Source organism: Centruroides sculpturatus, unplaced genomic scaffold (assembly GCF_000671375.1).
Source record: "Centruroides sculpturatus isolate CEXI.00-Female unplaced genomic scaffold, Cexi_2.0 scaffold12, whole genome shotgun sequence".
In the NCBI taxonomy this organism is placed as follows: Eukaryota; Metazoa; Arthropoda; class Arachnida; order Scorpiones; family Buthidae; genus Centruroides; species Centruroides sculpturatus.
In genome coordinates, this window is record NW_019384438.1 from 563,100 (window position 1) to 586,549 (window position 23,450).

General features: G+C 28.9%; 2 protein-coding genes across 5 annotated transcripts in view; both read right to left on the bottom strand.

Moving 5' to 3' along the window:
• The window catches only part of LOC111620021 (acyl-CoA-binding domain-containing protein 6-like), a 20,684-nt gene extending 10,400 nt beyond the window's left edge, over nt 1-10,284 (bottom strand). The window contains exons 1-5 of the mRNA XM_023361859.1: nt 9,856-10,284; nt 9,669-9,727; nt 9,498-9,591; nt 1,279-1,398; nt 1,119-1,208 (exon numbers count right to left, since the gene is read on the bottom strand). Of these exons, the coding sequence (XP_023217627.1) occupies nt 1,119-1,208; nt 1,279-1,398; nt 9,498-9,591; nt 9,669-9,727; nt 9,856-10,035 (543 nt within the window). The 5' untranslated portion in view covers nt 10,036-10,284. The remainder of the gene's footprint in view (nt 1-1,118; nt 1,209-1,278; nt 1,399-9,497; nt 9,592-9,668; nt 9,728-9,855) is intronic.
• An 8,754-nt stretch (nt 10,285-19,038) lies between these two features.
• Nucleotides 19,039-23,450, bottom strand: part of LOC111620022 (acyl-CoA-binding domain-containing protein 6-like) — a 26,151-nt gene continuing 21,739 nt past the window's right edge. For all 4 annotated transcript variants that reach the window (XM_023361864.1, XM_023361862.1, XM_023361863.1 and 1 more), the window contains 2 exons: nt 19,615-19,645; nt 19,039-19,429 (listed from right to left, as the gene is read on the bottom strand). In XM_023361864.1, coding sequence (XP_023217632.1) covers nt 19,296-19,429; nt 19,615-19,645 — 165 coding nt within the window. In that variant the 3' untranslated portion in view covers nt 19,039-19,295. The remainder of the gene's footprint in view (nt 19,430-19,614; nt 19,646-23,450) is intronic.

Sequence of the window (23,450 nt, forward strand, 5' to 3'; positions counted from 1 at the left end):
ATACAGTTGTCCCTTGATAATCCGACAGGTATGGAACCAAAGGTGTGTCAGATTACCAAAAGTGTCCGGATTACCGAAAATAATTACATATTTCGCATTGTTTTGCTAGCAGTAACTTACAATATTCTCTACTCCAATTGTTCGAACAGAACTGCTCACATAAAACACACGAAATGTGTGTCATCGGGTAAGAATTGGATGGGGAGATTCACATCGCGACATGCTTCTGTGCAAGCAGATACGTAACGGGGATGGGTACCTTGACGGGAGGTGCGTCGGACTACTAAGCATGTCGGATTAAAAAACGTCGGACTATAGAGGGACAACTGTATTTTAAAAAGTTTACATTAGGCTTAACATCAACGAAAATTCAATGCGAAGCGACACGCAACGGAGAAAAATTTCAACATCAGATACATTAAACTATTTTTTCGTTCATAATCGGTTATCTGAAAAATAAGTTATCCAAACAACCCCATTCCCCAATTGATTCAGATAAACAATGCTCTACTGTATAATGTTTTCATATTTTTAATCATAAATATATTAAAGTTTTATGTATCAGCTTTTGTTCATATATGTAACAATGTTAAAAATTTTATCATCATCATTTTTAAGTTAAAACTTTTTTAATAGAAGAGCTTTCAGATCAATTAGTAAGTTCATACAATGATGGATCTAATAAAAACTTTTTAAAGTGTTGTGGAGATGGTTCAAAAATATTTAAGATATTATCGGTATATATTGATTTCTAACTCCAATAATTTAGTTTCTTTTTATGGATTTGGAAAAAGTGGGAATGTTTTCTTGACTTTTAAAAAAACTTCTATAACTATCAAATAGAAAACTATAGTTTGTTAATATAAAATTTTAGTAGAATTTAAAAATTATTTTTGCATGAATTGTGAAAGGTGAAAGAAACAATTAAAAAATATATATTAATGTTTTTTCTTATTAAAACTAAATTATTTTTTGACTGATTCATTATATATTATTCTATGCATAAATTAAAATTTATAATTAATAGAAAATCAAGAAAGTTTTAAATAATAAATATAAAATTTAATGCGTCATACATCAGTGATCTGTTAAACGATTCAATTAACAATAATACTTACTTGAGCATTGATATCAATATTATTCTGAAGCAAAACTTCAGCAATAGAAGCAAATCCTAAATCACATGCCCAATGCAATAATGTCATTTTCTATAATAAATTTTAATTAGATTAAATTTATGCATTATACTTCACAATTCATAAATTATTGACTACTAACCAATTCATCTCGTTGATTTATTGGGAAATCTTTGGTCCGAATGATCTGTTCTAAGCTGTCTAAGTTATTTGTCCTCACCCAGTCAAAAACATCTTTTGATCTAATAGTGATGTTTTTATCCTGTAAAATTTCATTAAATAGTCAAATAAATTAAATTGAATTTATTTAATATTTGTTTTATAATTGTAAATATTTTTAATAATATATAATTTCTAAATTTACAATATTGTAAAATAATTCAATAGCACTCTAATTTTTTCAGAAATTTAAATTAGTCACTTCTATGGATGCCTTAGTTATTTTTGAACCTATTTGGATTATTGATTGTATTATTTAAAATGCTCTATTTATTATATGAGTAAACTTTGAATAAAATTAATATTCAAATGATGATTTCTATGATGATTCCATCCTGAAGATTTTACCTACCAAAGATAATACTTCAGGAAGATCAAAAAGTCAGTCAACCAAGATGTATTTTAAGAATTACCATGTAACTGTTCTAAATTGGTTTAATATACTAAAAATCTAACAAAAGAAATTATTTGCTTCAGTTTTTGTGTTCATAATTCTTTTATCATCCATATCCAAAACTCTACGAACAAATTGTTCTAAATGCTACATCGTCAATGGCCAGCTGGTCAAGGCAACAAAGGTATCTATCTGCCTGCTGCACTTAACACTCAGATTCAAGTCCAGGTTAGAGATTTCAGGAATTTTTCAGGAGGAGAGAGGTTCCTATTCCTCACCACCAGGCTGCTTTCAATGGGAAGACTAACCAAATTCATAATGAGCCTGCAAAAAAGACTTTTAGCTGCCACAGGGTAGAAGAGTTAACAAGAAAAGCCACATTTCTTTCTTTTTTTCTCTTTTTAAAAATTATCATCTTAATAATACCTTTTAAACAAGGTCAAATAAAATTTTAATCTGTAACTTCTATGTTTTTGTATATTACTGTTAAGTGTAAGTTGCTTTCTATAATTGTAAGACAGGTATGCAAATTGATAATTCTTGGTATGACATCATTATTCTTGAACCTGTAAAGAGTCACACACAAACACTGTAGTGAGTAATTACAAATTGAAAGATTATTAATTTGTTGTGCTTGAAAACTAAAAATTTCACTTGGAGCTGTGTATTAATTTATTTGGCAAATGCAGTTTGTATAATATGCCTCTTCAATGCTAAAAACCAGTTAAAAATAACAAAACAAAACTAGAAATTAAAGTATTTATTTTAATGTTTAAAACAGTACATATTCACAATATTCATAAAATTCTGCACAAAATTTGACCACCAATTAATAAAAAATCTTAATAAAGAGATTTGGCACATTTTTCATTGTCTAAAAACTTGAACACCAGGAAAAGATAGAAGAAAGATTACTGCTATAAAAAAAAATAAATGTTTATTTTATAAAAAGCAGCTTACACTTATAGCAAAATACAATAACTTCAAACTTGTTCCTCTATAAAATTAATTCTATATTTTATTTAACCAAAATTTTATATGAAACACTAAATAAATACTTTGGTAACTTTTTCATGTAATATAAGAACAGGTTTGTTCTATTAATAGCTGCACCAATTTCCAAAAAATAGAAATAATAATCACCCTCTAATAATCAGTGCAGTTACAAGTTAAAAAAAGTTATAGGCAGAGTTAAAAATGTTCACTGTTTAGTAGAATATGATATACAGTAGAGTGTCGTTTATCCGAATCAATTGGGGACTGGGGTTGTTCGGATAACTTATTTTTCGGATAACCGATTATGTACGAAAAAATATATTAACCTATCCCATGTTGAAATTTTTTTCCGTTGCGTGTCGCTTCGCGTTGAATTTTCGTCGATATTAAGCCTAACGAAAACTTTTTAAAATAATAATCGTGGCTATTGTATCATTAAAAATAATTTTTTTATTTTGTACAAACAAAATAAATATATTGAAAAATATAAAAACAATAAAAAATTATACTTCAGANATCTACCCCGAGGGGTCGATGCAACATCATTGGGGGTCAATGCGGCTAGGGGGTCGATCAGGCTAAGGGGTCACAACTTTTTTTTTTTTTGCTTATACAGAGACACAACGTTTTTTTTTTGGCTCATACACATACACTTGTAATAAAACTTTACAGTGGGGTCAATGTGAGGCTTTGGAAAGTGGTTGGGGGTTGACGGTTAAAAAAGTTTGGCAACCTCTGCTTTAGAAGTTGATCTAGTATCAAAAATGTTTGATTCAGCACGACACAGTCCTCAGAAAAATATCACACAAAAGTGCCAGTGCTGCCAGCTAAAACACACACACCAACAAAAAAAAATATTGGAGTAGCCAGAGATGTAGCCAAAGATTGCAGTGCCACAGCACTAGCCAAAATTTAAATTTGCCAACTGAAATGCTTTCGGATAACCGACTTTCGGATAAATGACGCTCTACTGTATCAAAATATCTTAAGAAATTATATCAATATTCTCTATTTAACTATTATTAACTATTAGAATCAAACAATTACTTTAGTAGTTCACAAACACCGAAGAATGACAGTACAGTAATACCGAGTTACATAACACGTGACTTACATTTTACATAACTGTGAATTTACGTAAATCTCAAAAATTAGAAAAAATCTGAGTAAAGTAACATGTAATTTTACAAAGAATTATTCTAATTCAAACATTCATTCATTCTCTCTCTCTCTCCCTTTCATACTGTACCGATTTATTACTTTATTGCTCTGCTAATCGTTTACTTTCCGGTCTAGTTGTAAGCACGTACACAAGTGTTCTGGGCACTCTTCTCACAAACAATTCTTTTATACAAAAAAATAATAAATAATATATGTATAGTACACATATAACAATTAATAACTCAATACTGTATTTATTATGTAGTTATACTTAAGCAATTTACAAATTCGACTCATATAAATGTCTATGGCCCGCATTACTTACATAACTCGAGGTATTGTCAGTATAATCTCTGTAATCCATCATATATGGGACTAGAACAGGTTAAGGAGATTGTCTGATTATTGGAAGTAATGTGAATAGTTTAATTATTCAGAAAGACGACTTTGATTATTTGCATGATATTAATGCTGAGGCCACACAGACAGAGCACTACGTAAACTGCATATGCTATGTGAGCTATGCTGCAAAAGATTTTGTTGTCAATATTTATCCAGTTTGTCACTGAGTATGGGCATGCACAGTAGACATCAAACTGCCAACTGTTTATTTTGGCATGTGCAATGATGTGAAGTTCACCACGTGTAATAAAAAATAATTGCCATTGGAAATTCTAATTGAAAAAATTAGAAAATATCTATGTCTATGGAAGAAATCACTAGAATAACACAGAAATCAAAACATTAGGATCAATGCTTGCATCCACTTATTATTAATAATAATAATAATTTATTTTCCTGTTTATTATTATTATTACTACACAATGATAATCAGATAATCATCATTAGAATCATCCTTACTCTTTCAGGGCACACTATTTGGCAACAATATCTCAGACCAAACTAACAATTTTTGTCAAAAAAACAGGTTTTATAACTTTCGGTTTGGTCAGCTGTCATAGCAAACAGTGTCCATAACATAGCATTCTGTCTAGTTTCAGCATAATACATTATATTGGCTTACTGAGATTGAAATGTCCGAGTACATGGTCATAACCAGTAATCAGTGTTGAAAAGTTGGAGGTCTAGTAGAAAAATTGAAAATTAAGTGAGAGGTATAGTATTTTTTGGTGAAATATTTCAGAGAACTGATTTTTATATTTTTACATATTCATAAGATACTGTTGCCATTGGAATGGTACTCACCAAGATAATGAAAGATAAAGACATTTCCATTCATACTAAGAAAAGAATTGTAGAAGCAATGGTTTTCCCTGTAACATTATATGGCTGTGAAAGCTGGACTCTAAGGAAAAAGGAAAGAAAAATGATAGATGCATTCGAATTATGGGTATGGAGAAGATTACTTAGAGTTCAATAGACAGAAAAAAAAACAAATACAGTCGACCCCCCTATAAGATATAGATACGTTCCAATTTATTAGGAATCTGATTTCTTACAAGTCGTTCCAATCACAGCCCGACACGTGTCAAGTTTATGGACTATGGCTGATTGAAAGGTTTTCTTCCATAAAATTAATCGATTATACACTAATCCGACTCAACATTTCCAAAATACGTATATTTTTTCGTAGTTTTATAGGAATCGTAATTATAGGGACCATAATTATAGGGGGGGGTCGACTGTATCTCAATTTTAGAAAAAATTAAGCCAAGCTTCTCCTTAGAGTCAAGAATCTTAAAACAAAAATTGACCTACTTTGGACATGTGAGAAGTTTCCCTAGAGAAGACTATTATGCTGGGAAAAGTGGAAGGTAGAAGGAAGAGGGGAAGGCAACGGATAAGATGGATGGAAGAAATCGAGAAAGTCACAGAAATGAAGCTGGAGGAGCTACGAGAGACAACAAGGGAAAGATCAAGATGGAGAAGACTTGTCCATGAAGTCACCAGGAGTCGACGATGACTTGATGGAACTTAACAACAACAAAGATACTGTACCTTTTTCAGCAGTCTAAAATGACAAGCCTAACAATCTTTAATATCATGACTAAGCTTTGGCTCAATATTGCAACATGTTTAGTGGGTAAATGTTCAAATTTACTGTAAACTGGAATTTGAACTAGTGGAAAGCTTGTCTATGGCTAGATAACAGTAGTGGTAATTAGTTATGTGCTGAATCGTTAAAAATGTATATCCGCAGATACAGATACAGTTACGGATCATTAATGTCTAGATCCGCAGGTACGGATACGGATCTCAACTTTCGCACTCATGCGTGTGACCTTGGACCGATAGCTGATGCTTTGCATTAGCAACGTAATATGTTTTGACTTGCACTGTGCGTGTTTTTGTTTATAATTTAGTGTGACAGGGGATAGCGTAGATTAAGTTTGTATTTTTGGAGAATGTTGAGTTAAATTAAAATAAAAACAATAGCAACAAAAAAGTTTAGTAGTGTAATATGGAAATATTTTACGATAGTAAATGAATTTTGCATGATAAAATTTTTGCAATATGAATGTGCCCAATATGTGATTTTAAGAAATAAAAAGTGATTTGAATTGAAGTTATTAGTATTTTATTGCTACCTATCTTTAAAATTTCTATAAGTAATGAAATTCATTAAAATAAAAGATCTGTTAAAAAGTAACTGATACGGATATGAATACGGATCTTTTTTCCCTCGGATATCCGCGGATACAGATACAGATATCCTGCACATCACTAGTGGTAATATACAAGAGTGACTGGTGTCAGATTCCTGGATATGTTGAACTAGCAAACAACCATATTACCAAGACTGCAATGTATTTGGCTAATGCAACACAAAAAGTGATATGCATTTTGTTTTGTATGGCTTTATGAAATAACTTATTTGTAAAAAAATTCTATATTTTAAAAAATAATCATTTAGAGAGCGTCTTGCAAGTATTTAATAAAGAAGACTTTGCAATAAAATAACAGTTTGTTATTCAAATCTAATAGCCTACTTTAATGTACAAGAGGATTCTTTCAGTTTTGAAATACAAACACCTAATCCTAATTGATTTGATTGTTGAATTAATCAGATCAATAATCAAATGAAAATCTTTTTGTTTTTTAGAATGTAATCATCAGAAACACATTCTCCAATTTGCAGAATAATGTCTCTATTAGCTTTCATTTAGCAACTTATTCTCTTGGTTTGTAAATGATATGAAAAGTAGAAAACAAGTAAAAATTTTATACAGCACGTAATGTAATGTTTCATTTTATCTACCAAATCAGAAATACTACTTTGATTTTAAAAGTAAATAAATATCAATTAAAACAGAGCTAGTTAAGATTTAAATCTAGAATCTTCTAATGTAAAGTCTGACAGATTTTACTCTAAACAAGTAATTTATACTGGATTTAACTAATAATTATATGTTGAATATTACAACTTGGAATTAAATCATTGAGCACACTATTAAAAAACACAGCTAAGTCAAATCTCTATGAAATATATTGTACAAGAATAAATTATAATCTTTTCAAAAATGTCCATCTTATTCTAACATGCCTAATTCAAATATTAACATAAAAATAAATGACTTTATAAATCTGAGCCATAAGAAAAGTAATGATGTACCACAAGAAATTTATTAAATTTTTCACTATATGTAAATACAATAATTGACCTTAGAATAATATTTAATAAATTTGTTTTCAGATTAACAAGATAGATAATGAACTTGCAAGACTGAAAATGTAAACAACACATTAATTTGATATTACAACAACAATAATGAAGTAACAAGTGTAGCAATTTACTGATAAAAGTGTTCGGTCTTTTTTTTTAAAAAAAAGCAGTATTAAATTAATATCCAATACAATATTACTAAATTTGTTTTTTGGAAAAATATAAGGAATTCAAGGATGAAGAGTTTTAACAATAAAATTTAAAACGAGACAAAAAAATGTCTTCTATCCTTTCACACACAATACAAGGTCACCATCATTTTGCTGTTCATATAAGAACATAATTAAATCAAAATCATAAACATTTCTGCTTTCTTTTTTTTCTTATATTGGCTTCACTTTTATATTTTAGCAATAAAATATTTATTTTAATAACAAAATAATTTATCATATTTCTGATAGATTCATAATAACCTATTGAAGATTGATTTCTGTTGGAGAATACCAAGAGATCTTGATAAGTGTTTAAAACAACAGTAATTCAAATTAGACTGCTTGACACATGTAAAGAAATCTCTCTCTAAACCAAGTAGTAAGTTTTTATAAGAGATTTTAACTTTTATTTCAAATATTTTTATTCACAGTGCAGTAATATACAGGAAGAGGATCAATCAACAATTTACTCTTAGCATTTCAGTGATAAATCATGAAACTAATGTTCAAGAAAGTAGTTAAATTTGCTGGCTCAAACATTACTAGTTTTTAGTTAAAATATTAAACTTTTTAATAAAAAAATTTACAGTTTTATTTACATTTCATTAGTAGTAATTCATTAAATTATGAAAATTATTAATTTTTCTAAAATTCTAAATATTCATTTTAAATTGATAAAGACTATACACTTTCAACCAATTCAATTATTCCAATAGTTATTAAGTTAATAAAAAATTAGCACGTGTACACACGTGTACACACGTGTTATAATTGCCAAAATTATCCAATTAGGAAAAACAATATTAATACACAAATGTGATAAAATTATGTTTTCCCATTCTGTTAATAGCTTAATTTTCTTAAAATTCTTATCAATTAAACCAACAGTTTAAGAATTTCTTCAATCTTTGTAATATTTTAAAATCTTTTCCACCACTCATCTGCATAGCAATATCAAATTCAATTTTTGTATTCGTAACAATGAGAACAAACAAACGTTTCCTCTCACTTTTAGAAAAGGTTCTATAAAATTCTTTAAACATTAAGACTAAATATCTATTTTACTGACGCACAATTTTTTTACATTTCATGCTGCATAAATTAAAAATTATTTATTTACTCAAATAAAAAATATGCTAAAAATACAATATGAATTAAATATATTTACTTTTGTAAGATGAAAAATATACATATATAAAAGTAGAACACTAACATAGATTAACTTCATTTTTCCCAAAATCAAGAAATATTAAAGAAGTTGTTGCAATAATTTTATTATTAGTCCAAACCAATTTCATCACATTCCTTATGCAACAGATGGAATTTTACTAAATACAGAAATTATTATTAATCATCATCTTTAAACATAAACAAATCATAATCATAAATTTTATACAAAAATTATTATTATTAATCATCATAATATTCTATTGTTAAGAAAATCAAAATTACTTCCAGCACTATATACATATAAAGTGTGTGCAAAATCAATTTTCATGAAGCAAACAACCACTATATTTACCATATAAAATCATTCGATCAGTTTGAAATTATTGTGACATTTGGCCCAATAAATATAACTGAAAAATTATATTTAAATGGCTAGAAGTAAACTTTATATTAAAAAAAAAACAAATGCTTTACCAAATAATTTTTAAAATACCAAAAATTTAAACAAACAATTGCAAGACATTACAACATATTTCTTAAGCCGTCTCATATTTTTTATAATCATTAAAAATTAATTAACATACCTCATTCCAATTTGGATCATTTGATTTTACTGCATCAATGTATTCTTTCATTGCTGTTTCTTGTGACATGTCACCTAAACCTTTCCAAGCAGCCCTTAAAAAAATCATAATGAAGTCAGAATTAATAGAGTAGGTGCAGAAAAATCTGCATGGATAATGCTAATGATTTACCATTTCTGTGTCTCTTCGAAAGTATCTGGTTTAGGAATGTTACACGCACCTTGTGTTGCCTGTAAAGTAGTGTTTTCCAACAATATAAATGACACGCTCCTTCACAACACATTATTTTAAGAACACACACAAAAAAAAAAAAAAAAGTCGGTCATCAAAACGTCAAAGTAGTTATGTGTACGCTTACTTGTTTATATCTGGCATAGCAAAACAGCAATTGATTAGAATCGAGTTTAGAGACGATGTTCGGTAAACGCTCAGCTGCTTTCTCGAAATTTTTTTCTAATTCCGTAAGCGGGCGTTCTTCCACATTAGTTTCTGACGTTGTGGTTACGGGTTCCGAATTGGACGATCCTTTCTCGGCCATCTTGACAATGCCAGCTTAATACTTCTGAGCGTGCGTTTGCTACTTTTTCCCTCGAGATAAATGGTGATGGGAAGTCACGTGATGGATATCGGTATGGTGACAGATATCGTGCTAAAATAAACAATCGCTTCTGTAAGTTAACAAACGCGAATAATTTCTATAAATATTTATTAATACGTTTATCTGGTTAGGAGGAAAAAATAAAATTTTTCCGAATTTCCAGCACGTAAAAACAACCGACTCATTAAATGTACGGAAATTCTTTTATATATTTAACACGTAATCTCGGTCCCTAAGATTTATATTGAAAATAATATTTAGAGTTTAAAATTATAACACATTTTTTTTATGACAAAATCGAATAAAATTTATTTTTATAAAAATTTTTTTGAGTGTTTCGTCCTTTAAACGCCATGTTTTCTGCTCTACGTAACCACTTTTTTGACTTGACGTCAACACTAACAGATGTTCCACTATCGTCTGATTGGTTAATTTCTCTATCACGTGTCATATACCGGCGTGTATACCGTATGAATAAACAGATTAAAGAAAGATTGCGACGACACCGATACATAACTAATTATATGAGAAATTCACGTTTGGAAAACAAAGTTGAGATAAAATAGCGTGTGGCTAATTATTATTTTAAAAATTAAAAGATTTAAGTAAGAAATTGGGTCATTAGCTGTTTCCAGACTGCCATGATGTCTTTCAAAGCGATTATCTCTTGTTTACTTTTGTTTTTCTATACTTTTTGAGTCGAAAGTTTCTCAAACGTTCACTCGGTTGCCATAAAATGCTGTGAAAATAATTTTTAAATTTAAAATTTAGAAGAGAAATGTCTTTTAAAGATAATTGGATAAAGTTTTAATGTAATGTCTAGAAAATATTTAACTCAATTTATAAAAAAATAAACAAGATAATATTTGTAGTTTTCAACTTTTAATCGTGTAAATCCTCATGATTCTGTTTGTTGAAGTTTAACAGAAAGTAGCACAGTTTATTTTAATTTTTTGTTTTTCCTCCAATGATAAATGAAAAAACTTTGTCTTATCTAATCAAAATTTTAATGATGTATATCATATACAGTAAGACCCCACTTAATGCGATCTGCTCAAAGCCTAAAAAAAAGCTCAAAATTTACGCTAATTTAAATTATCACGGCATTTCATTGATTCATATGTAATACGATTATTTGCAAACACAAACCAATCAGAAAAAGGTGTACTTTCTTTAAATCTATGTTTGTTTGGTGCAATTTTGGAAAAAATAACATCATGGATGCCATAGGAAATATCGACTTCGCTTGGCAAGAATTAACTGATAAATGCACGAATGAAATATGGAAGAAGTTATGGCTGAAGGTATCCAAAAGTTCTCAATGAGAAGAACCTATTGCTGTATTGTTAGGTTGACCAAACTCAATCAATATAGCAGGACTAGGAGATATAGATGAGCAGGATATTGAGGTGTTATATTTCTGGTGAGAGCCTTACCAACGACGACCTTCAAGAACTAGCAGAAACATGAAATTCATGTGGAACTGGAAAATAGATTCTGAAAACGAAGAATCCAAAAAATTTCTCTACAGATTTCTTTAGTAAAAGTTTGGTAAGTAACTGAAATCGTTGATCAAATTGTAGCGAATGATCCAGATTTTGAAAGGAGTGCTAAAGCAAGATGAGGTGTTTTGGATGCGATCTTCTGCTATCGACATTTTCGTAAGGAAAGAAAAAAGCAACAAATGAAACTTCATGACTTTATTGCAAAAAGAACAAGAATTTCAGAAGTCAGGACCTTCATCACAAAAATGAACTTTACATTTCTGTGTGTGTGTGTGTGTGTGTTATTTAACATGTATTATTATACAAATTAATATAAAAATAACTTAAAATTAAAGTAAAATTTGTTTATTTTTGGTCGCATGTTTCCCTATCCCTATTTACTGTGTTAAAATGACCTCGTTTAACGCTGTTTCGCTTAATGCTTTGTTGTCTAGGAACGCATCCTTCGTGTTAAGTGGGGTCTTACTGTACTAAATGATTCAAATTAATCAATAAAAATTATACCTCAGTTTGTAGAAGACAACATAATACAAAATGATCTTCCTTGTAACTAAAGTTGGACATACTTTAAAAATTTTCTTGATTTAAAGCAACAATAAGTAATTTTAAACATAATCTTTAGAATTATATACAGATATTTGAAACATTTTTGGTTAAAAAGTTGATAATCAGTTTAGAATAACTCATAGATGTAAAAAATGTTGAATGCATGCAATTGGAATGCTTATGTTTAGAATTTCAAAATTTAAATATTTAAGACTTGACTGAAAGTGCTTCCTTTTGTTAAAAGTATTGGCCACCTTAACTAAGAAATTTTATAAGAAGGAAATCGGAAATTTTAGAAGCTTGGAATTCAATGTACCAGATTTAAAAACATCATGTTTAGCTTTTGTACCAGTGAGCTAGGCTCATGCTCAATGCATGAAGTCATTGCTTCAAAAATTTTTTTTAAAAAAAGTCATTTTTAAAAATCCAAAATAGCCTGCTTAATAATCTTACAATTTTTGTAAAATCAGGAATATTTATATCAATAATTTTATATCTTCTTGCTGCAATCATTTCAATTTTTAATTATTTTATTATTAATATGAGAAGTTCAACTTGAAGGAATAGAAGCTTTGCTAATTAGTCAGAACTATTGTCTGCTTCATTGTTCATCACAATCATCTGACAACATTTAAACTGATATTGTCAGATTGAGTGTGTAAACAATAATTTTACATGGCAGTTTATGTGATAACTACTTGCTTCATGGGAGGCAATATTAATTAATTATATAAATTTAATTCCCACAGCAAAAGCAAGTAGAAAATCAGTTAACTAGTCATAACCAATACAATTACAATTACTTACAATTGTTGCTTCATAACAATAGTATCGGAAAGCAACATTTAAACCAAAATATATATCCTATTGTATATGTACCTATATATTGACTATTTTATAACTGAATACTCTTATTTTTCCGAGAAGCAGAATTCACATTTCTAAATATTGACTCGGGAAATCAATATCTGACTATTAAAGTTGTTCAGAGATAATATGTGGCTTTCTATTTTTAAAATATGATGTAGGACCTGTAGGATATATTAATCAACTTTGGTTGATTATAGTAATTTAAAATGATTCGAAGAAAAATAAATTAATAAACATTGGACAAAGATTAAATATTGCAATAAATGTATGACAATTATATATTATAAGCAAGACTTGCATTTTTGAATTTATCATCTTGGTATATCATGATAGTAAATACTTTTTATGTAAGTTGTTAATAGTTTGCTTCTAAGAACAGGATTGAAACTAACCTACAGTAAATTTATATATGAAAATTTAATCTATATGAGTTATTCATTTATAACAAAACTTAAACCAAGTTGTTTGTTCCTGTTTCATTTTTATATATAAACTGAGTTTCCTCAAGTCTATTCCTTCATTACAAACTAAATTTAAACAATCTTTCTGCTGTCTTCTATACCTTATCTAGATCTTAGTTGGATAATTTATTCCATAAATTTGGCTTTGTTCTGCCCAATAAAACTCAGCAATTTAAGAATTTTAGTTACTCATAGGACTTTATTTACCATTTAGAAAAATCTCAAGCATAGTCTCTTGTCCAGCTAAGTTTAGATGCTATAATTTTCATTTTATTAATACATAAATAAGTTTGAATAAAATAAGTTATTTAATTTTGTGCATATAATTTTAGAAATGATCTATTGCTTATCTAGTTATAACATTTAGAAATTATTCAGAGATTTATTTATAAAAAATTATCCTTTATAAGTTTTAATAGCAGATTTTGGAAAGCCANCTTCGTGTTAAGTGGGGTCTTACTGTACTAAATGATTCAAATTAATCAATAAAAATTATACCTCAGTTTGTAGAAGACAACATAATACAAAATGATCTTCCTTGTAACTAAAGTTGGACATACTTTAAAAATTTTCTTGATTTAAAGCAACAATAAGTAATTTTAAACATAATCTTTAGAATTATATACAGATATTTGAAACATTTTTGGTTAAAAAGTTGATAATCAGTTTAGAATAACTCATAGATGTAAAAAATGTTGAATGCATGCAATTGGAATGCTTATGTTTAGAATTTCAAAATTTAAATATTTAAGACTTGACTGAAAGTGCTTCCTTTTGTTAAAAGTATTGGCCACCTTAACTAAGAAATTTTATAAGAAGGAAATCGGAAATTTTAGAAGCTTGGAATTCAATGTACCAGATTTAAAAACATCGTGTTTAGCTTTTGTACCAGTGAGCTAGGCTCATGCTCAATGCATGAAGTCATTGCTTCAAAAATTTTTTTTAAAAAAAGTCATTTTTAAAAATCCAAAATAGCCTGCTTAATAATCTTACAATTTTTGTAAAATCAGGAATATTTATATCAATAATTTTATATCTTCTTGCTGCAATCATTTCAATTTTTAATTATTTTATTATTAATATGAGAAGTTCAACTTGAAGGAATAGAAGCTTTGCTAATTAGTCAGAACTATTGTCTGCTTCATTGTTCATCACAATCATCTGACAACATTTAAACTGATATTGTCAGATTGAGTGTGTAAACAATAATTTTACATGGCAGTTTATGTGATAACTACTTGCTTCATGGGAGGCAATATTAATTAATTATATAAATTTAATTCCCACAGCAAAAGCAAGTAGAAAATCAGTTAACTAGTCATAACCAATACAATTACAATTACTTACAATTGTTGCTTCATAACAATAGTATCGGAAAGCAACATTTAAACCAAAATATATATCCTATTGTATATGTACCTATATATTGACTATTTTATAACTGAATACTCTTATTTTTCCGAGAAGCAGAATTCACATTTCTAAATATTGACTCGGGAAATCAATATCTGACTATTAAAGTTGTTCAGAGATAATATGTGGCTTTCTATTTTTAAAATATGATGTAGGACCTGTAGGATATATTAATCAACTTTGGTTGATTATAGTAATTTAAAATGATTCGAAGAAAAATAAATTAATAAACATTGGACAAAGATTAAATATTGCAATAAATGTATGACAATTATATATTATAAGCAAGACTTGCATTTTTTGAATTTATCATCTTGGTATATCATGATAGTAAATACTTTTTATGTAAGTTGTTAATAGTTTGCTTCTAAGAACAGGATTGAAACTAACCTATAGTAAATTTATATATGAAAATTTAATCTATATGAGTTATTCATTTATAACAAAACTTAAACCAAGTTGTTTGTTCCTGTTTCATTTTTATATATAAACTGAGTTTCCTCAAGTCTATTCCTTCATTACAAACTAAATTTAAACAATCTTTCTGCTGTCTTCTATACCTTATCTAGATCTTAGTTGGATAATTTATTCCATAAATTTGGCTTTGTTCTGCCCAATAAATCTCAGCAATTTAAGAATTTTAGTTACTCATAGGACTTTATTTACCATTTAGAAAAATCTCAAGTATAGTCTCTTGTCCAGCTAAGTTTAGATGCTATAATTTTCATTTTATTAATACATAAATAAGTTTGAATAAAATAAGTTATTTAATTTTGTGCATATAATTTTAGAAATGATCTATTGCTTATCTAGTTATAACATTTAGAAATTATTCAGCGATTTATTTATAAAAAATTATCCTTTATAAGTTTTAATAGCAGATTTTTGAAAGCCACCAATAAGTTAAAATTCAACTGTAGAATATCAAAATACCACCAATAAGTGTTAGTAGTGATGGCTCATAGATCCAGATTAGAAAACGTTATTTGGGTTAATGAGCAATTATTTATTGTGACATTGTCACAATGTATGGCTGCAATTTTTAATTTATTTCATTTAAAATATATGCTCTCCATCTCAAATTAGTATTGGCTTGGCCCTGTACATCATACTTTTTCTTTAATAGAGTCGTGCCATCATTTATTAACTGCTTTCAGAGGAAAGTTTTAAATCAAAATAGTTTGCATCAGAAAGTTTTGAATCAACTTCCAGTTTGCATCGGAAATTCATATATAGTTAATCGGGGCTCCTGCCCCTAAGGTTTCCCTATCTGGTCTCGTCTTTTATATATCTAATTCTGTTCTTGAGATTAAGGAAAGACAGAGGAATGGATGGACAGACTGATGACAATGGAAATTTATAGGTATTCTGTTATAGGCTGCAATTTTTTCAAATTGCAGCCCAATAACAGAAAAATAAAAATTTTAACATACTAATAAGCAACAAACATGCCTATTTTTGCATGACTTATTTGTTTGTACAGGTTTAGTCACATGTGCAGTCCCATACATAGTTAAGAGTATGCTGGAAATGCCCAACAGAGCTGCTCCATAACTCAAGCATATTCTACCAGCATGGTATTTAATGGCAACAGCATGCATTCCACATCTAATATTTCCTTGTGCTATTTACCTGAGGCTAGTCCCAAGTATGAGAACATGCAATAAAAATGCTTTTTATCAGTGAGTAATTTGTTTGATAAAATTATTGGTGTGACCCACTGCCTCTGGAAATCAGTAAATTAATTACTAATGTAACAATATTCTCACACAGATAATGCTGCTAGATAATGAGGATTACATTCAAAAATGTTTTTTAATTGCATATTATAAAATTGATATATATATCAAACTTTAAAATTGCCATAGGCTATTTTACTTTTATAGTAATGTCATCTTCATGCTTTTCAGTTTAGCTAGAGGAAGATTTGAAGGTCTGTACATTAAACCATTAAATAATAGTGAAAGAATTGTTCTTTTGATGGAATCTACCTTATTAGCAAAAAAGCACTTTAAGCATCAAATAATTGAGAAAGCAATGTTTAATGGCCCGATTTTGTAAGGTTTAATTGAAAATGAAAAAATGATCATCAGTCTATGCTGATTTTATTAAAGCATATTATTTTACAAGGTATGATGGGAATATAGTTCATTCATTAACTGAAGAATTAAAGGAGTTGAATGAGATAGAAGGAGAAGGCTGAATGGATAATCATCCATTCAGCCCTCTATTTCTTGTGGCATTGTAGTGAATTAAATTTTCCAAATCCAAATTTTTATCTTAATAAGGTCATGAAATATATTTTTCTTCACAGTTCACTATTTTATGAGAAAAATAATTAAATTCTGATATTCAATTTTTATATTAAGTATTTACATACAAATATCATATAATTAAAATTTTATATTATCTGCCATTATGATGATGATACTGTTAAGAATATTGCAAAAAATAAACTAAAAAAGTACAGTAGAATCTCGATTATCCAGACTAATTGGGGATGAAGGTAGTCTGGATAAGGAAAAATTCGGATAATCGAAACAAATACTTTGTCTTTTAATGATAATACAACACGTTTTCTTCTCGATGACATATCAGCAATATTAAAAGTAAATACTTTTATAAATATTTAAATCGAGATCAAATTTTCAAGAAACAAACATTCGTATTGAATTTGGACTACTACTGACCAATGCTAACAGACTACCTATTGTTTAAAAGGTCCTCTGGTGGTGCAAGAAGACGGATTTTATAAAATAAAAAGCAGTTGAAACTGCACTTTTATGAATAAAAATTTGACAAACTATTTATCGTTTTATGACGAGTAAAATTTTTTTGTTGCATTCGCGGCATTTAAGTAATGCATAAACCTTCGGACCGCGAGGCATAGGCGGTGGCCCACGTTGCCCATGCCTTACGCCACCTTTGGTCATAGAAATGATGTAATTTGAAAATAAAATTATAAATACGTATGTCAAGTTATATTTTTATTACGACGCAAAATATATTTAAGAGTTTACGGCCACTGTGCTGGGTGAGAGGTTGTTGAAACAAAAAAAGTTATGCATTCCATCACGTACATAAACAGTATCGTAATTCGCCAAGTGCAAATCAGAAATTCGTAAAATTTTTGTTTATTTTGAACAATCCGGATAATCGAAAATCCGGATAATAGAGGTTCTACTGTACTTAATAAAAAAAAGTTTGACATTTCTTAGAAAACAAGAATGAAGATTAATGTAGGTCTTCACATAAAAATATTTGAAATTGTTTTCTACATTTTTCCATTTCTAGAAGTAACAAATTTCTCACTTCTAGGTTGTGTTTATTTGTTTCCAAATTTATTTTGATTACTGACTATTGGTTTTTAAGGGCTCTTTGAGTCCTGTGGGCACTAAGGATTTTTTTCAGATCCATCATGGGTTTGGATAGATAGACTCATAATGGGGTGGCCAGGTAATGAAGGACAGGGCTGACATATGCAGGAAATATCACTCACCAAAAAATTCTTTGGGTTTTTTATTGCCACTGATTGTAGATCCTCAGAGTGATGATGGCTGATCCAATGATGAGCAATCTTTCTGGTTGCAGGATGCAAATGAACTGCTTAAGCTTCTGATGGGTTGCATGCATTTTTTCTTACAGAGTTGTAGGTATTAAGCCTAATGAGTACTGCTACTACACTAGATACTAAAATAGTGTATGCTAATGATATGTAAACAGGAATGTAGCAGAAAACAGGAAATAAGATTACATTCCCAATGCCCAGGAAGGCCATTTCAAGATCTCGCATGCCACAGGTTGCTCATGACTGAGTTAACCACCTCAGCCTATTGGTCAGTATTTATTGTAACAAATTGAGAATTTTAAGTAGGAGTAAACTTTGTATTAAGTTTCAGTAATAATGATGTTTGAGTAAAGGTAATATTTGGTAATATTAATTTTATTAATATTCAAATGACAATTCCTATTATTAATAAATTATTGATAATCATTGTCAACTATATCTTTTACATGATGTAGCATTTTTTCCAGAAAGAATCATCACAATGTTAATTTCAAAAGCAGACAAGGTGACAAAGAATTTGTAAACAGTAGATATAGAAAAGAGGTAAGTCAAAGAGAGAGAATAGTGGAAAAGGTAGGCGATGAAATTGATCTATATCAAGGCAAAAAAAGGGATGTTATTTGTTATTCAGATATTCATTGTTAAAGTTAGCACAAGCATTAATGTTTTTTGATTAGTTAATAAGTTACTTGTAAAGAATTGTATACAATTACAAAAACAAAGTAAATTTTATTATAAAAAGCAAAGAATGAAATGTATTTTTTAAAACTATGAACACAAAAAAACTTAGAAAACAGGGACATGAAACATCAAATGGCATTGGTTTGAAGAGAATTATCAAGAATTGAAAAGAGATGAAATTTCTTCATTGAAAGTTACATCTTTTGGTGATAAGCCATTGTCATCTTTTAGTATTTTAGCTCCTTTCTTTAAAAGAAGTTTTACAATTTCTGGATAGCCACATGAACTAGCTACAAGTAAAATTTTAAAATATTAAATAAATTGTTTAAATTAAAAATTTTTTAAAATAAATTTCTATGCATATTTAATTTTATATAAAAAAGTTAATTTTAAATGTAATTTTACTTTTAAATACTCGTCATCATAATATAAAAATTATCATCTTAATGGTTTCTGAGATAAAATTACTATTTACCATAATGTAGAGGTGTCTGGCCATCTTCATCCTATAAAAAGTACATAAAAAAATGTATAGGAATCATAATCTGATAAAATCTGAAGAAATTAAATGTCACATTACAATATTAATAATAAATTGTCAAATTAGTACTTTTTCAAATATTAAGTATGAATAAAATCAATAAGTTAATGTAAACACAATAGAATACATTTATTGTCATCACTTTGGAATTCACCTATACTGATAATAATACAGATCAATAACATTAAACAAGACTATAATTAATGGAAAAACTAGTTTTATTGACTGACTTGTTAAAACAACAAATGTGACAAAACTCAAGAAGTCCCATTGATTTCATGAGTAACATGATTTCATCTATTATGATTATAATGAAATAAATAGTAGCTTGTTCCTAGTTATAGCCAATATTAATACTTTAAGCTAGATTAATAATTGTGTTCTTGTTTTATCATAGTGTTTGTTCCCACGACATTATTATTATATCTGATTCATACTGATTTTAATAGTGACTGAATACACGATTCCCATATGTAATCATCATGCCACTACTTTATGTTGTCAAGGTCAGCAATATCTGTATGATGGCGGTTGCTCTTCATGACCATCTTGAAGACAGTTTTTCTTTTATTATGATTATTATTCATGAAAAGTGGATTTGAAGAAAAATGAATTATTTATTTAAATTTTACTTATATTTATAGTTTTCTTATCTATAAATGGAAGTAATTTAATAGATTGAGTATCTCTAATTTGATAACCTGTTTGATAATTTGATTCTCTAATGTAGATAACCATATAAGATCAGATATGCTATTTTATCTTAAGGAATGATAAGAATGATGGGAATGATGATTGAATTGTCATAGTACAACAATGATGCCACAGTGTTAGCTGTCACAAGAGGCTGTTTATTTCCAAAAATTGTGCATTATGACACAAACTATTTACATTGAAGTAGATTTGATTATATATTCTGAAAGCCCATATCTTAAAATGCATTTTGTCAGCACTATGTTCAGATCTAACTCTTACAGTTTGTAAGAAGAGAGCTGATTTATTATAATAAAATTTATTTGTACTGTATTTTGTTACAATGTTGAATAAATTATATATAATATGAAAGCTAATTAAATATACTTTATTTTACTTATAGGTTTCTTTGCGTTAATATCAATAGCTCATTATTATCAAATGGTAAAGTTGCAAGTTACATGCTCTGGCTGAAAAACTTCACACACTTCCATAACACAAATTTGCCTAATGATCCTCAAATATCGGTGTTATTCACATCAAAATGTGTAACTTGAAGATTAAAATTATCATTCATTCATAGTAGTGTTTTTTATCTGCTGTTTTTTTCAGGGGTGTGGAGTCGGAGTTGTGGAGTTTTAGTGTTTTAGCCAGAGTTGGAGTTAGAGTCATCAAAAAATCCCCCGGCTCTGACAACTTTTTACTTCCCAACTTGTTATGTATATACAATGGAAAAGTATTGAAATCGTGTCAAATTTGACTCTCCATGTTTCTTTTGCAAATCTACATTTGGAGACCTCCCAAACCCCCAAAAAGTCAATAAGAGGAAAAATTCGCACGCGTGTGTGTGCTGGCATCTAATTTGTTTAATTTCTTTATTTTCTGTTCTGAGATATTGTTTAATATCTCAGAATGGGTAAAGTTTAAGAAACAAAATGTGGCACTGTAGTTTGCGTATAAAGGAGCATTAATACTATTAAATTTTGGTTCTTAATTAAAGGTCGACAGGGTGAAGACATAAAAGGGGTCATGTGTCATATCTTTTAATGAATATTTTACTTGTTACTAGCGTTCAAAATTTAAAAAATAAAGAGTAAAACTCGTCTTTACCCTCAAAGTAAGCTTTTTGTCATTTTATAATAGTACAGTAAAACCTGTTAAGATGTTCTCACCTACAATGTTAGAATGTGTATGGGGACAGGATTTAGTTCAACCACTCTGACGCTTAATAACTAACTCCTATGTTAAACCATCTGACTCCGATTCTTACCAATCTGACCACAGAAATTATTAGGCTTTAAACAGGGTGAACAAAATCATGCCCCCCCCCACACAGTCTAACATCCACACATATAGAAAAAAACCTCGAAATTTCAAAGTGTCCCAAGTCTAAAAGTGTAAAAATTTGGGAGGGGTCATTTTTTTACCGAGCGTTACACTTTCCCTCTGTTATATATAACAGCCGGAAAAGTAAAAATTATCGAATACATATTTATATATTGACTGTGTCATTACTTAGAAGAGTCTTTTAGCTTTGGAATAAAAAGTTTCTACGTTCTATCTTTATTAGAACTCTATTTATTGAACCTTTTATTCTGAGGTCACGTGAATGACATCAGAATTTTCAGGTCTCTTTCGGTAACAAGTCTGTCCCTCGTCGGGGTCAGAGTCGGATGGTAAGGAAAAGTCGGAGTTGGAGTCAGTAGATTTTTACGCGACTCCACAGCCCTGGTTTTTTTCCCCTTAGTACCATCTTTAATAGTAGCTGGTGTACAATTGAAATAAACAACAATTGCAATTTAAACAACTGTACTGTTTATAAGCAAACAAAGATTAAATAGATTAATCATTAGGTGGCTGAATAAAGATGCAAAATTAAGGCAACATTGAACTTCAATGGTAACTTCAACCAACCAATCATTTTAATTAAGGTCAAAAGAAGTGATTGATGGCAGCAGTTGCTGACGTTCAATGTTGCCTTGATTTTGCCACTCATGAGCATCAGCCTTAACATTAACATTTAAAGCACTAGTTAAAACTAACATGTGGCTAGTAAAATGCAAATGTTGATCTAGATAGTACTAAATGACTATTTAATTAATGATGACTAAAACTATGATTACACTACCATCCACTATAACAAAATAAGAGACATTTATTATGTACCAAAAATTACTAAAAATTATCAATTATGATTGGGTTATTTTATTATTAACAGATTTGAATTAATTAAAGTTTCTAACAGATATAATTATATTATCATCAAATAACAACAGTTAGAAAATGAAAGAATAAAATTAATTTTAGTGAATTACTTTAAAGCATTTATATTATCTAACACAATAATATAACATATATGAAACAAACAAACAAATTTATACATTATTCCAACAGTAATTAGAAGTAAAACAGCAGAATTAAAATACATATATACACAAAATAAGATAAATATAATCTCAGATTATTTAAAAAAGAAAAGAAAAAAACTATACAGTAGACCCCCTATAACACAGGTTCCTATAATTACGATTCCTATAAGACGGCAAAAAAATTGCGACGGTATCCGTACAAACCTGGTAAAAAAACTCCTATAATTTGGTAAAACATCATCAGGCAGCCAAACTACTTTCCGCCGTCCAGCGCCACGCTACGGAGAATTTAGGCAGGTAAATTGAGTTTACTATCGTCTGTATAGTATTATATATAAATTACAGGTATACGTCGCCTTACGTCGATAATTGGTTCCAGGAGAACGACTTAAGTCGAAAAACGACGTAAGTCGAATTTATTTGTCTCCGAATCTACTTGCCACTAGGCTAAACCATAAATTACCAATTCCCGTTCTGTATTTTATTTATTAATGCATTTTTAATAATATATGGTTAATAAGGATCTATTTTAAGCTTACAAAGAAATAAATTTTAGTTTTTAATATAGTACAGAAAAAAGTAATTTAAATTTACGAATGCATGTACTGTAAATACAGTATATACTTGTAAATGTATATATTATAATATGATTTTATGTGCTTTAAACATTTTTCTAGTGATATTACGACTTCAATATTTGTGGCGGAC